General features: G+C 35.3%; 1 protein-coding gene across 5 annotated transcripts; it reads right to left on the bottom strand.

Annotated features, from left to right (window-relative positions):
- Positions 1-277: 277 nt before the first annotated feature.
- On the bottom strand, positions 278-7,579 carry LOC116016350 (probable DNA replication complex GINS protein PSF3). 5 transcript variants are annotated; one of them, XM_031256574.1, is made up of 8 exons: positions 7,177-7,579; positions 5,070-5,257; positions 2,391-2,519; positions 2,199-2,270; positions 1,703-1,803; positions 905-1,048; positions 660-799; positions 278-574 (listed from the first exon to the last, which is right to left on the bottom strand). In XM_031256574.1, the coding sequence occupies exons 3-8, from the start codon at positions 2,433-2,435 to the stop codon at positions 465-467; spliced, it is 612 nt and encodes a 203-aa protein (XP_031112434.1). In that variant the 5' UTR covers positions 2,436-2,519; positions 5,070-5,257; positions 7,177-7,579; the 3' UTR covers positions 278-464. The 5 variants fall into 5 exon arrangements, with proteins under 5 accessions (XP_031112434.1, XP_031112433.1, XP_031112432.1 ...); XM_031256573.1 differs by having other exon boundaries at positions 2,391-2,436; positions 5,070-6,031; positions 7,177-7,578; XM_031256572.1 differs by having other exon boundaries at positions 2,391-2,436; positions 7,177-7,578.
- Between the last annotated feature and the right edge of the window lie 7,579 nt (positions 7,580-15,158).

Genomic DNA, 15,158 nt, shown 5'->3' with positions numbered 1-15,158 from the left:
GGGAAGACTATCATCACGTGATAAGCGAGTTTCCATTGTTTGGTTCTTGGGGAAAAGGATCTTTTGTAGGAGTGGTGTTAAACAACCCCCAAAGGTGGAGCAAATGAGAGAAAACAAATAAGGAAGCTTAAGAAAGCAAAAAGAAGGTAGTTTTACTGCAGTCCAACAAACTCGTTTAGCGCTTAGCAATTGATCTTAATCCAACGACACCATTTTGTAGTTTAGTTTTGCTATTTTCTACTGTTGTGTTGTTGAATTCAATTGAGGCTTTGAGGGATTAGTTTGAACAAGATTATATATTGATTGTTTGTGTAATAAGGGGTCCTTAAGCTGAGTTTTGAATGAAAATTTCAACTTCTTCTCATCTCCCTTTTAAATTTCTCTCAAACCCTACACCCTTTCTTCTCTTCTCCCTAACGTTTATGCTTAATTTCACTTCCTAATGATTACAGAGAGAATGAAATTTATTGGGTTGGCTTTCTCTTTCTCCCAAGCACAGAAGCTTTGTGCAGTCTAGGTCCACCCATCCGCCATTTCTTGAAAGCCATTGTTGAGGATTGCCCAGCCTCGTACACTTCACATTAACAAGTTAGTTTTGTAAATATTTGTTGTACCCAAGAAAGAATAGTGAAGAATGAGAGGGGTTCTAAAAAGCTTACATTTCATCTCTTCCTGTGTTAGGAGTGTTAAGTGTTTGGAAGCCAACGCAGATGCTGCAGTGTATGCCTTGATCAACACTTCTTTGTATCTGGTCCGAAACGCAACCAACAGAAAAGGCCCTATTGTTTTGTCACCGGTTCTAAACAAACAAATGCATTAATTCAATTTCAAAAACATCATAGTTGAACACAAGCATATAAGGAGGCATTTGATGCAACATAAAATGAAGATACAAGTAACTCACAGTCTTGCTATCTTGCATCCAAAGTCATAAAAATATGGGCATCGGCCTCTCAAATCCACATGTGCAGCATCAGCTCCGATCTCATCCTTTGTTCTATCCCTCCTTTTGAGAGGTTCATCCCGATGTCTATCTCTTGGTCTCTCCCTGGTGAATACATCACAAGAATAAAATAAAGCAGTCCTATTAAGCTAAAAAGAAGATATCATAAAATAATTTCTAACAAGCCTCCTTTCACTAAAGGGGAGTATAGTACATAGTTTGAGATCAACTCCTGTTCAGATCTAGTGTAGCAAGGGATTAAGTTAAAAAGAGTTTCACTTCATCTACTAAAGTGAACAAGATCTGGCTTGAAGGCACAAAAGCATGTACAAATTAGGATCAAACTTTCTCCAAATTAGTCCATATGTTAAGTGTAAACCATCACAAATTTGACATCCCAATTAGCAGTTCCAAAACAATTCAAGTAGCTACATATTTTAGTTTAATACTTAATAGTTTAGTAATTTATGGAAAGAAAGAGAAACAGACTAAATAATAGATATTAGATTTGTTGAAACTGTTATTGTAGGGTGGCTAAATGAAGACCAAACTCTGAGTCTTCTTGATGTAATTTTGTGTATATACATATGAATCAGATTCATCATCATATCGAACACCAACAGTCACTTTAATGGGCAAATTTGAAGCTCCTTACTCTTTACAAAGACATTTACACATCTGTCATAATCTTAATTCTACAATCATTGTATCCAATCATTCAGTATAAAACACCACAAAGAGAGAGTATGCAGACTTTACTTGGTGTCAAAGCATGACGGAACTTTAATCTTCACTGCTTGTTTCACATATAGCTCACGGGCAAGCCAAAACGGCATTTCTACTTCCATACCAGCTCCCACCTGAAAGTTTAGGGTGTTTAGTTTGTCAAATTTTTCCTTTTTTCCACTTTTTCTATCTCCAATATTTCATTTCCATTCTACAAATAGTAGTGGGTCCCACGTGAAAGTGTTTTGGAAAAAGTGTGAGCTGCTAAATATCAATGATGAACAGTACCCTGTTCATCTGCATTTTCATTTTGTAGAAGAATTTTTCCTTTTTTTAAGTTTTCCATTTCCAATCATTTTCCATCCTTCCATTTCCCTTCCAGAAAATTGGAAATTTTTTCCAAATACTGAACACACTATTACTATCTGTTGTTTCCATTTCAAAACCCCTCACATCAAAACAAAAAATGAGGGAAAAAAAAGGGATAAAATCCCCTTGCTGAATTTTTCAGCAGTGATTGAAACTTCACCTTATTCATATCATCACAGCAATCAAATATCCCAACTGCATTGGCAGTCTTCTGGAACACAGCTGGAACAAGCTGAAATAAAGAAATGAAACAAAGGCAAAGAATAATCAAATTAATATAATTAATTTAACAAGCAAAATGGAAAAAGGTTTGTTCTTCGGTAATTCCAAAAAAAAAAAAGGATAATCTGACCTCTTCTTCAGCTAAAATATCATCAATGTCATAATAATTTGCCATCCTATAATAAAAAATGTTTGAGATCAGCCTCACTATTCTTTTTAGAACAGTAATTGATCAAATTATTGTAATAAATTCAGCCCTCTGCACATTCAACCACAAATACATGAAAATAGAGTCACAAAATCAAAATTAAATATTAGTATAACATAATGATTATCACATGTAGTGGATGCAACCCTTGCACAATTAATGCATACAAGTATAGCACACTGCACATATAGTGGATGGATGGATGCAAGATGCCTTCTGACACAGGCTAAAAATATGCCAACCTAAAAATATTAATATCATTATGTAAAATTGCACAAAAAATTACTTTGTAATTCTTGTATTGAATATTTAAATAAAAACAAAAACAAAAACAAAACAAAAAAAGAGGCATTTTTCCATCTACCATTCTATAAAAGAAAATGAAACAGAAACTATGGAAGCAATCCTACATACATCATGAACCATCCGGCATATCAAAAGAGTGAACAAATAACAAGAAATTTAAGAGTAATAGAAATTAGAATATTAGATCAATGCAAAGATGAAAAGAGACCTAGAGAATAGACTAATCCACTATAGTTGAGGTTGGCATCGCCGCTACTGATACACAGCCTGAAGACCCATCTTTGTATGAATTTGAATATTATTGACCAGATATTCAGATAAAATTCACAAAGTCCCAAACCATTCAGATTAAAATTTTATTTTTAGAACTCTAAATAACTTCCTGGTTTCTATAATTGTTAATTTCTCTATACATATTTTTTTTTCTCTAAAACATTTCCACCACCACTACTTTGGTGTTAAACACTTTACTAGTATGTTAGTATTTTAGAAAGACTAGATATCATAAACAATTTAGGAAAAACAAACACAAATGCATTATATTTATGTTAATCAAACCTACATATGAGAAAACCTGTTACTCTGAAGTCTAAATTCTGATATGGCAAAATAGAAACAGGCAGTGAGCAGCAAAAACTAGAGGAGAGAATGCAGTGGTGCTTGACAGTTTGAAGGGGGGAGGGGGAGTGGTCAGAGGAGAGAGGGAGAGGAAAGAAGGGTAAGGTTGGCAACAAGTAGGGTACCTATTCATTATATTACCCATACCTGTCTAAAATCCATTTAATACTACCTTAGGGTAACCGAACCCACTTAATATGTTTCAAAAAATTTTAAAATTAAAAAATAAAGGCATCACTTTGTTCAATATATATGCCTTCTGCCAATCTATCCAATAAAAAGATTGGCAAAAGTTCAAAGATGAGAAGTTTTAAGACAAAGATCACAAGAAATGATTAATTGTCTTTGAAATGATTGCTTTATCTCTTAATACAGTTGGAATAAGACATTGTAAATTTTAAAAATAAATAAATAAATAATCATATCAAATCAATGATTAGCATATTGGCAGTAATTAATACATCTTAAGCATCACAAAATATCATTTGCCTTAATATAAATATATAATTGTTCTGTTATCAGTTCCTGAAATAAACTAAGCACAAAAACATTAGCTTTAATGTATAGCTATCCAAACATGCAAAGAAACCACTATAGAATCTTTGACAAGACAAGGATCAGTGGCAGACTGGCAGAGCAGGATTATACTTGAGTTGGGGCAAAATTAAAGCAATTCAAAACACACACACACACACACACATATATATATACATATTCATGACAAAATATGAAACACCATTAATTAGATATAATGGTTTGGATACCAAATAGGCAAATACAATATTCATGACAAAGAGATAAAACTCTATGTTCTCTCATAATTTGAAATCCCTCTAAGATTGTTTCATTCAAAATGCAATTTTCAACATTCACAATTCTTAAATCACGATTAAACAATTAATCAATTACAAACCAAATTAGTTTTACAAATCTCATAATACAATCCTATAGAGTATTATATTTTTTTAGAAAAATTGTAATTTTCGTCCTAAATTATTGGGTAATTGTCATTTTTGCCCGTGCTCATATTTCATTCTTAAGCTTTTATGACGGTTGTTCTCATCCCTTGTTTTTGGGTTTTTGTCCCTAATTCTTGGGGAATTATTATACAATCCGCACAATAATTAGGGATGAAAATAGCAATTACCAAAAGAATTACGGACAAAAAGGGCAACCTTGATAAAAGGTTAAGGACGAAATACGAGTAAAGACAAGAACTAGGGACAAATATAACAATTATCTAATAATTCAGGAACAAAAAGTGCAATTCCCCCTGTTTTTTTTTCAGCAAATCACAATTCTCTAGAATGTTGGTTACGAGTACAAACTACAAATCTTCATCTGTTGACAAGAAAAATCAGTTTATTAGATGACAAGCTAAACTAGTGTAGACAGCATCAGAAACAATGGATAAGCTGGAACGAGAAATAGATTTAAAAGATTATAACTGTATAAACCCATAGGCCATAAGTGCTTTGAATCAGAATTTCGTGCTAGTGTGCTACGGAATCTATTCAACAGGAAAATGAGATAATACCAAAGAGTATAGTTGCAGCAACAAATCAACAATGCTTCATAGAAATGATAGAATATTATTAGATTTAGGGGCTTTAAGAATTAGAGATTTAGGGTTTTATACAATTAGAATTAGGGGATTTAGGAATTAGGATTTCGAACCTGCTGCCGCTTTACGGACGAGTATACGGAGGGCTCCGGCCAATAACGACGAATCGCTGACTGCTGAGTACTGACAAAGCCCAGAAGTCGCTGCTGAAGGATTGATTCGCGATTCCTGCTTCTTGAGCGAGTGAAAGAGAAGACCAAAAGGTGAAGGTATGTGGAGGGGCAAGGGCGACAGTAGAGAGCTGAAGGAATGTCAAAATATTTTTGAAGATAAGCAAAAGAAAAACTTCTAAACAAATTTCCCGCCCAAACTACATTACCAAATCTTACTATATAAAATAGCCAAAAGCCTAGGGAAATGTGATGGAGCCAAAACTCCCGCCTAACGAAAAAACGGTGCCGTTTATTGTCTACAAATATTGCTTACGTGTTGCTTTGTGTCTTGCATTTGTATATAGTAAAATTATGATGATGATGACAGGTTTATTTTTTATTCAAAAAAAGGACATAAAATATTTTCATTGAGAAGACAAATCTGAAAAAGGGGGAAATGGTGTGTATTGAGCCACGTGCATTACAATTTCCAAGAAAAGCATGTTACCAATTCCCGCCCACTCAATGTCATTTCGAATTTTGAATTGAATATATCCTATAAATATTACATATCCTGTAGTGTAATCCTCACTTTTACATTGAGGCGGAAGGAGAGAAAAACATCAATTGAAGCAGAAGGAGAGAAAAACATCATCAAACAAGAGGTAATAACTCATACTAAAGCTATAACCTTTTGCAATATGCAATTCCTCCATTTTTATTTTTATTTTTTTACATTTGTCAGTGAAGTGGATAAATATTTATTTGTGTTTCTCATCTGCTTTGGGGAAGGGGGAGACTGGAAGAGAAGTGAATTGCAGAATGGGGAAAGCAATAGAATGGACACACATGCTCAAAATGTATTATAGAAACCCTTTTTAGGATTTCAACAGAATACCAAGCAATACTCCTGGCATTCACACCTGAAATCATCACGAGCATATAAGATCACAATAGCAAGAAAACTCAAACTCAAGTATGTGTGTCCCTATTCTTACATTCTAAATGATAATGTAGTCATATAAAGTGTAATATCCCATTTGTCTCTTGGTTATTGTAAGTTCTGTTGTAACATTTATAATAAATGTATGCAGTACATATCTTTTCCAAAAAAGAAGAAAAAACATGACAACATGGAGTACATATTTTCATAGTTAAGCAGGTCATCTATGGTACATATTACCAGGAATGCATTCACAGCATTAAAACTGTAGTAGACGAGGCTCAGTTCCAAGCAATCAAGTCAAAAATTGATAAAGCAATACATAAGGTCAAGGGATCACTTACCATAGGCTGCAAAACGAAGAAGGAAATAGATGCAAATAAAGGTACTAGGAACTTTTTTGGCTACCTTAAGAATACATAAACCAATGACCAAACTGATTAGTTAAAAAAATTCCCAGAATGAAGAGAGCAAACAGTTCCTAGAATGAAAATTTCTAAGTAGATAAGAATTCTGTACACAGCTTAAGTTGGGTTGCAGCATTAACGAAGACAGATTCCTACACAGTCACAGGCTATTCAAATCATTATATGCCCATTACTTTTGCATTGATTTAAAATACTACGGAGTAATAAATACTTGCATAGTTGCATACCATGTGTATCTATGTTGTAACTCTTTTTGTTATATATATTCTGGATGTTTTTCAGTTAATTGATTACTTTATAAAATCAGTTCTTATAAATTAGCATACAAAATTTAGTCTTCATGAAGGTATAAATAAAGTTAACGAAATTGCTTTAAATTTTTGCTTAATATGTTCTGATTATACTTTTTATTTTGTAACAACTAACAAATAAAAATTCATATTTCAATTTTTATCTAAAAATATGATAAGATGAAACACATGAACATCGTTTCCAAAAAAAAAAAATAATATTAATAATTAGAATTCTTTAGAACATGTTTGAAATTTTTTTTATTCATGTTTGACAAAATCCGCAAATTTGATGCATGAAAATTAATAAGAATAAAATCAAAATTTCAAAAGACCAAACAAAAGAAATTTCATAACATTAAAAAAATATATTGTCCTTCTTCCAAAAAGCAGTGGAGCAAAAATACCAGATCTGGAGCGTGGAAGCGATGGAGACGGCGCCACTACGTAGATCTGGAACCTGTATCCCTGGAGCAGTCTACGTGGACGGTTGCCGGGATCAGACGACGGAAAAGATGGACGGTGGTGGCAAGAAGAATGGGGTCGTGAGTGTTTGGAGAAGAATCAGAAGATGGAGAATGAGAGACTGAGTGAGATTGTGAGAGACAGAGGGGCGGCTGTGGTACGTCACGTGAGGGGCTAGGGTGGCTGGCGGTGTGGGGTTGCTGGCGGTGGGCGGTGGCCTCGATCCCTGGAGGCTGGATCAGGTCCACGGTGGCCTACTGGCGGAGTGCGGTGCCGGTGACAGTGAGAGACTGAGGGAGACAAATTGCGACAGAGAGGGGCTGGAAATCTGAAATTGCGGATTTGTATTTCATTTTTTTTTTTTGTTGAAGATAATTTGTACGGAGTATTTAAGAGTTAATACCCAATTTAGTCCTGGACTATAGTGGTTTTACTCAATTTAGTCCTAAGTGACTTTTTGTACTCAATTAAGTCCCAGACTTTGATGATTTTACCTAATTAGGTCCTCCGTTAACAATTCCGTTAGTTGATGGTTAAAAATAGGGTTAATGTGGTAATTTATCCTCCATCCTCCCTTCTGGTTAAATTGTCATCTTCTTCCTCATTTCTCCTCTATCTTCTTTCTAACTGTAAATTTTAAAAAAAAAAAAAAAAACCTTAAACTAGCAAGAAAAATTGTGAAAAAGAATGGAGTCAAGGGCGTTTAAAGTCATGGAATAGCCTTTGATCATGGTGTTCCACAAATGGCCATTAGGTTCTTCGATCAGAGTGAAGAGAGAAAACGCATAGGAAGAGGCCGGGGAACGCATGCAAGGATATGAGTGGTCGAGTAGTTTCATGAGCCATGAATTCTGGTGGCAGAGACCATATGTGATAAACAGAGAGTGAATTTGCATGAGGCGGATCGATGAAGCTCCATTTTTTCTGTGTAGTCGTGAAGTGAGTTTTGAGGCCAGAAGTTCAGCGAGCTCATCAATGGTAGGCTATGTCCTCTTTCCCTTGACCACTTCCTTCTTCTACCACCATTTTGAACTTTGCATCTCCTCCCCAATCTCCCTGTCATCAACTTTCCTACAACTTCCATCATCATAACCACAAGCCAAAACCCAAAAAATAAAATCCCACTACAAAGATGCAAGGAGAAATGAGTCGAGGAAAAAGATGGCAATTTGACCAAAAGGGAGGATGGATGATAAATTACCATATTAACCCTACTTTTAACCATCAACTAATGGAATTGTTACGGAGAACTTAATTGGGTAAAATCATCAAAGTTTGGGACTTAATTGAGTACAAAAAGTCACTTAGGACTAAATTGAGTAAAACCACTATAGTCGGGGACTAAATTGGGTATTAACTCGAGTATTTAATTTAAAAGTGGGTGCTGCATTGTTAAAACTTAGACTATTAAAATAAAAACAAAATATAAAATATAAAATATAAAAACAATATATATTATAGTATATACGTATATTAAAAAATAATTAGTTATTTAATAAATGTAAACTTCTATTCTACATTATATAAATTTATATAATTATTTATAGAGTGATTAATTATTCAGTGTACATTAGTGTGCTTATATGTATTATACGAAATGGTGTTCAAGATATTTGTTAATTTTAACGAATAATGTGGATTTTTTTTTTAGAAAATGAACAAACGACATGTAATGATAATATTGGAACTGTCATTTATTAATAATTTGTGTGTAAAGACAAGTCAAAAATATGTATTTGGTGTATTTCAAAATTTATGTTCTGCACCTTAAGTGTGGTTACTAACAGTAGAATTTATGTAAAATATTTAATATTTACGTAAATACCAACAGTAAACTTTTAACAGTTGATCATAATATAGAACATTATTACATTTCTTTAAAAAAAGAGATAACATATTATTACATTATTCTCTTTTCTTTTATTATAATAATTTATAATTTTGTTTAAGTTTAATTTCATTCATAATATAAGTTGTATTTCAGTATGTTTGTTTGTTTTTTTTTTTCAAATGCTATGAACATATTAAATTCTATCTTAATTATTTCACACAATTGTACAATAAATTTAACAATATTTATCCTGTGCATCGCACAGGTACTATACTAGTTTTTGAAGATGAGCAAAAGAAAAATTTCTAAACAAATTTCCCGCCCAAACTACATTACCAAATCCATTAAAATACAAGATCTGTGGTTCAGATTTATTATTTCTGTGCTCATTTTCAGATTTCTACATTCTTGCCCCAAATTATTCCTGCATTCGTTGCATATTGGAGAAGGCCAATATTTTCCAAAAAAATAAAATAAATAAATTCCTTAACGTTTTAACATGCATACATCTTTAGTAATGCTCGGTAAGTTCTTCATGAATGCACAATAACTACTCCAGCTCCGTGACTACTACATGAATGCACCGCCGTACATTCGTGTAGTAATTACCGTGCATTCATGTAGTAGTTTTGGTGCATTCTTGTAGTAGTCGCGGAACTAAAGTAGTTGTTAATAAAATATAAACAGTTGTTTTGAAAAGAACTCCCAAATTGTACTAAGTTTGGTGTCAATAATTCTTGTAATTCAGGAGATAGTTCAATTACAACAGGATCACTATGTATCCGTCTAAGATAGAGTCTGTACTAGGGTAGTTAGTGGTTCAGGAGTTCTGAAGACATTGAAGATTATGAAGACGGCACTCTGAACAAGTATTTGATCTAGATCAAGCAAGATGTTCAGAGACGGTTATTCGATTACAACCTCTTCAAGATTCCAATGAGTTTAAATAAGAACCAACTCTTATTCAAAAGGTTGAGCGAATTACACAGAATAATCCACAAAGTATACTCTAATTAAGCTTAAGTGGAATCTTGACAAAGCTTACCTTTGATTAAAAATAGACATTCTCTTTGAGAAAGAAATGGCAAGTATTTACTCTGGAAAGCAAGGTGTGCAACTGTTGAGGGGGAGCCTCAATTCAAGAAGATCGGGAGATCAAAGTCTTGTCAGCTCTTCAAGGCAAAACTCTAGAATGATGCTGTGATGATATTTCTAGAGTCAGCTGCGTGAACGCAATTGTAATTGTTGGTACATTTCATCTTGTTGATTCAATGAAGAGTTGGGCAACTAGAGTGAAGCCCCCTAGACGTAGGAACTGAGTTTCCGAACTGGGTTATCAATTGCTTGTGTCCTTACTGATTTATGTTTATGCTTTTGTTTGTGCATTGCATGTCTGGACTACTTGGTGCACTATCTCTTAAACGAGTTACGTAGTTTTCGACGAAGTTAGCAATTCTCTTCACTAATTGGAAACTTACCTAAGTACGTTAGATTGACTCAAAGGAGTCTGAATTTCACTTGGTATTAGAGCGGGTCTCAAGATCTATCTCTTGTTTACCTGATCCCTATACACTCTGTTTTTACTCTGTTCTTGGAAGTTTGTTTTCTTTTGCTAATTTGATCATGGAAGGACAACCTTGACCGCCACAGTTGATAGGCACAAACTATGGCTATTGGAAAGCCAGAACTAGAATTTATCTTCAAGCCCATGGAGTGAATGTCTAGAAGTCGGTTACTCATAGGTGGACTCATCCCACAAGAATACAAGAAGATAAGATAGAGCTTTTCGCATCGATTGATCAATGGACTACAGCAGAAATTACCGACAGTGAAAACAACAATAAGGCATTGAATACTATCACCGGGACTATCGATGAAGGTCAATTTGGACCAATCGCTGGATGTAGCTTAGCAAAAGACGCTTGGGAAATTCTGGAGAAACTTTATGAAGGTGATTCATCTGTCAAACAGACCAAAATGTAGCAGGTTCATACCAGATGTTCTTACACTTTTTATTATCCTACATTTTACACTTTTCTTATCCTACATCCTTCATAAGTTTAGATTGAGTTTTATTTGAGTTCCAAATGTTATATACATATATATGCTTAATCTTCTAGTGCTTAATTTGTATACACTTGATGGTTTTATCGGGACCGGGTCCACCATAAACCGTGTATAATAATATAGAACGAAACAGGAAATGATAATATTATTGATCGAGGCGTGAAGCCCAGCTAAATATGTATAAAGCCCAAAGGTACCGGCCCAAGAAATGACGACCCAAAATAATAAATAAGTAAATAATAGGGAGACTAGTAAATAAATACAATAAATAAAAAACTTAGGGACTAACAAATAAATAATAAGAAATACCCAATTATGCTACCATTGAGACTTGAACCCAAGCACACCAACTAAAGAAAGAAAAACCTGACCACTGAGATATTAAGTAAATCGTGATTTAAGAGATGATTTGCTTTGACCATACTCCCACTTTTATACCGTTGATGGGTCGCCCGACACCCTCCACGTATACGACATCAAGGTGTCTCAACTCTCCACCAAGCACGCGTCCCACGTCTTCTTATCACGACAGCCCTCCACCATCCACCCGCCAAAGTCTTCGGTCAAACCCCGCGGAAGAAGGCACGAAAGACACGACGCGAGGCACCCGCAAGCGTGCCTACTCGAAGGGGTGGCGTGCCACGCCGCCACCCCGCTCGACAGGCGCGATGGGGTGTGTTGACCGTGCGTTGAGGGGCGCGACCTGCGTGCCTAGGGCACTATGGTTCCGGGCGGCGAATGTCGCCCATGGTGGCCCCTTCGGGCGAGGGTGGCAAGTGGTGCTCCTGTCAGCCCTGGCGTGCACTAGTCATCCTCCTGGCTTGCACTACTGGGCTTATCCTCCACCATTCTTGAATATTGGGCTTGGCCCCAACAAAAAAAATTGGGCCCCTACCCCCTAACCCCATCAACAATATTCGTCTTTGAGAGAAAATTTGTGAAGTGTTTAATTTGCCATCATTGTTATGATATAAACACTTGGGTGTGTAAGAGGCAGGTTATCTCAACACCAATTGTAGTTATGATTTATAACGGCAACCTTGACAATAAAATGGTGAATTTGTTGTACCCTAGCTATGAAGGGTTTGTGTACGTAGAATTGCTATCACATGCAAGTGATGAGTGCGCAAGGGACCTAGGGGCAAGGGGTCGATGTCTTGTCTCACCCTAGCTACAAAAGGTTTGTCTACTTAGAAGTGTTATCACTTGCAAGTGATGAGTGCGCAAGGGATCTAAGGACAAGGGGTCGATGCCTTATCTCACCCTTAGCTACGAAGGGTTTGTGTTCGTAGAAGTGCTATCACTTGCGGGTGATGAGTGTGATGGTAGCGATACCTACTAATAAGGTTTTAAAAAGACCTGTATAATGGAGTTGGAAATCCTAAGGGGGGTTCCCTTAAGTAGTGGAGTAAGCTCGGCTGAACCACTCTAAATTTGGTGTTCTTCTTTCCTTACTATTTACATTTCAAGCATATTCAATTATGTTGATGACTCTTATTTTATGCTATATATTTTACCCCATTCTTACCCCTTCATGTGGATTTCAAGGCTTTTATTTGGGTTTTAAAACTAAAAATCATTTGTTGTGCTCAGAATGACTCAAATGCACTTTGGAGGGAGGAAAATGGAAAAAGAAGCAAATGTTGACTATTTAACTTCCGGGGCCATGCCTTTTTAGGTTGGTTATGTTGGTATATAACCAACCTAAAAATTTTAGATATCATGTTGATAAAAAAAATGGATTATAGATATCATTTTCTTTCACGTTGGTAGTTATATACATGGATATTGGTGACCCCAACAGTATTTGTGAACACTACAATGCAATTTACTGGTTTGAGGAGCGCGTTAATAAGGCCGTGCACTGCATAACAACAAAATATTCAACGTGTTGTGCTCATGGGAAAATCAAACTACCCAAGATGCGTCTACCTCCCAAAAGGATTTGCAACTTATTTTTTACTCAAGGAGAAAAACACAATGAATTTCTACGACACATAAGGAGGTACAATAACATGTTTTCTTTTACCTCATTAGGAGCAAAGGTCGACAAATCCATAAACATTGGGAATATCCCCCCAATTTTTAGGATTAACGGGCAAAACTTTCATTCAATGGGAGGGCTACTTCCGCAACTAGGGAAGAGTCCAAAATTTTCTCAATTATACATCCATGACACATAAAATGAGGTTGAGAATCACATCAATTCTTTCAGGTATTACTCATTACTAATTTCTAATTTTATAATTTTCACATTACTTACTAAATATTAAAATTAAACAAAGCATAGGATATAATTTAATTAAACATTTCAAACAGGAGTAGCAAACCAAATGAGAGAACACATGTTGATATAGTAGAAGATATCAAACAAGATATAGATGATCACAATGTCTTGGTCAAATCATTTCGCTGGGCAAAAACTCAAATTGACAATAATCCATGAGTGGAGTTTAAGATGAGATTAATTGGTAAGCGTCAGGATGATGCCAAAACGTACTATTTACCTACTGTATCGGAGGTGGCTACTCTAATTGTTGGTGATCTAGATCCGGCATTAGGTCAACTCGATATCTTAGTTCAGACAAATGCAGGTTGTCTTAAGAGAATAAATGAGCTCAACCCAGCCTATTTGCCGTTGCAATATCCTATTCTATTCCCCTTTGGTGAAAACGGGTATCGAGAGGATATCCATATCAATCTCTCAAGAAACCAACAAAGTGGTAGTAGAGTGCGTGTATCACAGCGGGAGTTCTTCGCATATAGGATACATTAAAGGTTTAACGAAGTATCAACAATGCTATATGCAAGGAGACTATTCGAACAATTTTTGGTAGATGCATACACCATGGTGGAATCAAGCAGACTTCTATATATTAGAAATAATCAGAAAGCATTGAGATGTGAAGCTTATAAAGACCTATCGGATGCTTTGACTAGATGAGAAGTTGATACAAGCAAGCAAGGTAAACGATCATCTTACCTTCCAGTTTCACTAGCGGTGCTAGATATATGATACAAAATTACCAGGATGCAATGGCCATTTGTCGCCACAAGGGATATCCAAAATTATTTATAACATTCACATGCAATCCGAAGTGGCCTGAGATTTAAAGATACATAGACAAATGCAACCTCAAAGTAGAAGATAGACCAGACACTGTATGTAGGGTCTTCAAGATGAAGTTAGATGGTTTAGGGAAAGAAATACGCATAGGGAGGCTATTCGATACTATAACAGCAGTTATATTTTATTTATTAATTATGTTAATCATACATAATTAAATGTTAAACATTAATTAGATTTTTTAATTTTAAGGTTAGTAATTTTGCTTTGTTTTCGATACAGTGGTCTATACTATAGAATTTCAGAAGCGTGGATTACCACATGCTCACATACTAATCTTCCTAGAAAGATTATCACAAGGGTTTACAACGAATATCATGGAAAAATTCATTTCTGCTGAAATACTAGACATAGAACTTGACTATGAGTATTACAAAGTTGTGGAAGAATTTATGATGCACGGACCATGTGGACTAGAGAGGCCAAAATCTCCATGCATGGTGAACAAGAAGTGTTCAAAACACTTCCCAAAGAAATTTGCAGATGTTTCCACATTGGATGATGAGGGCTATCCAATATACAAACGTCGTGACAATGGTAGAACTGTGGAGAAAAATGGGGCGCAGTTGGATAGTAGATATGTTGTACCACATAATAGATAACTTCTTCTCAAATATAAGGCACACATAAACGTGGAATGGTGTAACCAATCAAAATCAATAAAATATTTGTTCAAATATGTTAATAAAGGGGACGACAAGGTCACAATAGAATTCTACAAGAGCACCAATGAGGATAAATCAAACGAGGTTGTAGATGAAATTAGCATGTATTATGATCGTGGATACTGCGTGGCAACTTCCAAACTTTTTAAAGTGAAAAAGCGCACTAAAGCGACGAGGTCGGGCTTTGCTTTAAAGTGAAAGTGCAAAGCGAATCGTCACTTTTTCATGAAAAGC

The sequence above is a fragment of the Ipomoea triloba genome, chromosome 4 (genome assembly GCF_003576645.1).
Source record: "Ipomoea triloba cultivar NCNSP0323 chromosome 4, ASM357664v1".
Taxonomy (NCBI): Eukaryota; Viridiplantae; Streptophyta; class Magnoliopsida; order Solanales; family Convolvulaceae; genus Ipomoea; species Ipomoea triloba.
Note: the sequence above shows the minus strand (reverse complement) of the source record. Positions and strands in the feature narration are given on the sequence as shown.

Excerpts from the sequence above, each read along its gene's own strand:
- LOC116016350 (XM_031256574.1), bottom strand. The coding sequence starts at position 2,435 with ATGGCAAATTATTATGACATTGATGATATTTTAGCTGAAGAAGAG. Across the intron at positions 2,271-2,390 it reads ATATTTTAGCTGAAGAAGAG|CTTGTTCCAGCTGTGTTCCA; the intron begins GTCAGATTATCC and ends TCTTTATTTCAG. Across the intron at positions 1,049-1,702 it reads CCGTCATGCTTTGACACCAA|GGAGAGACCAAGAGATAGAC; the intron begins GTAAAGTCTGCA and ends TGTATTCACCAG.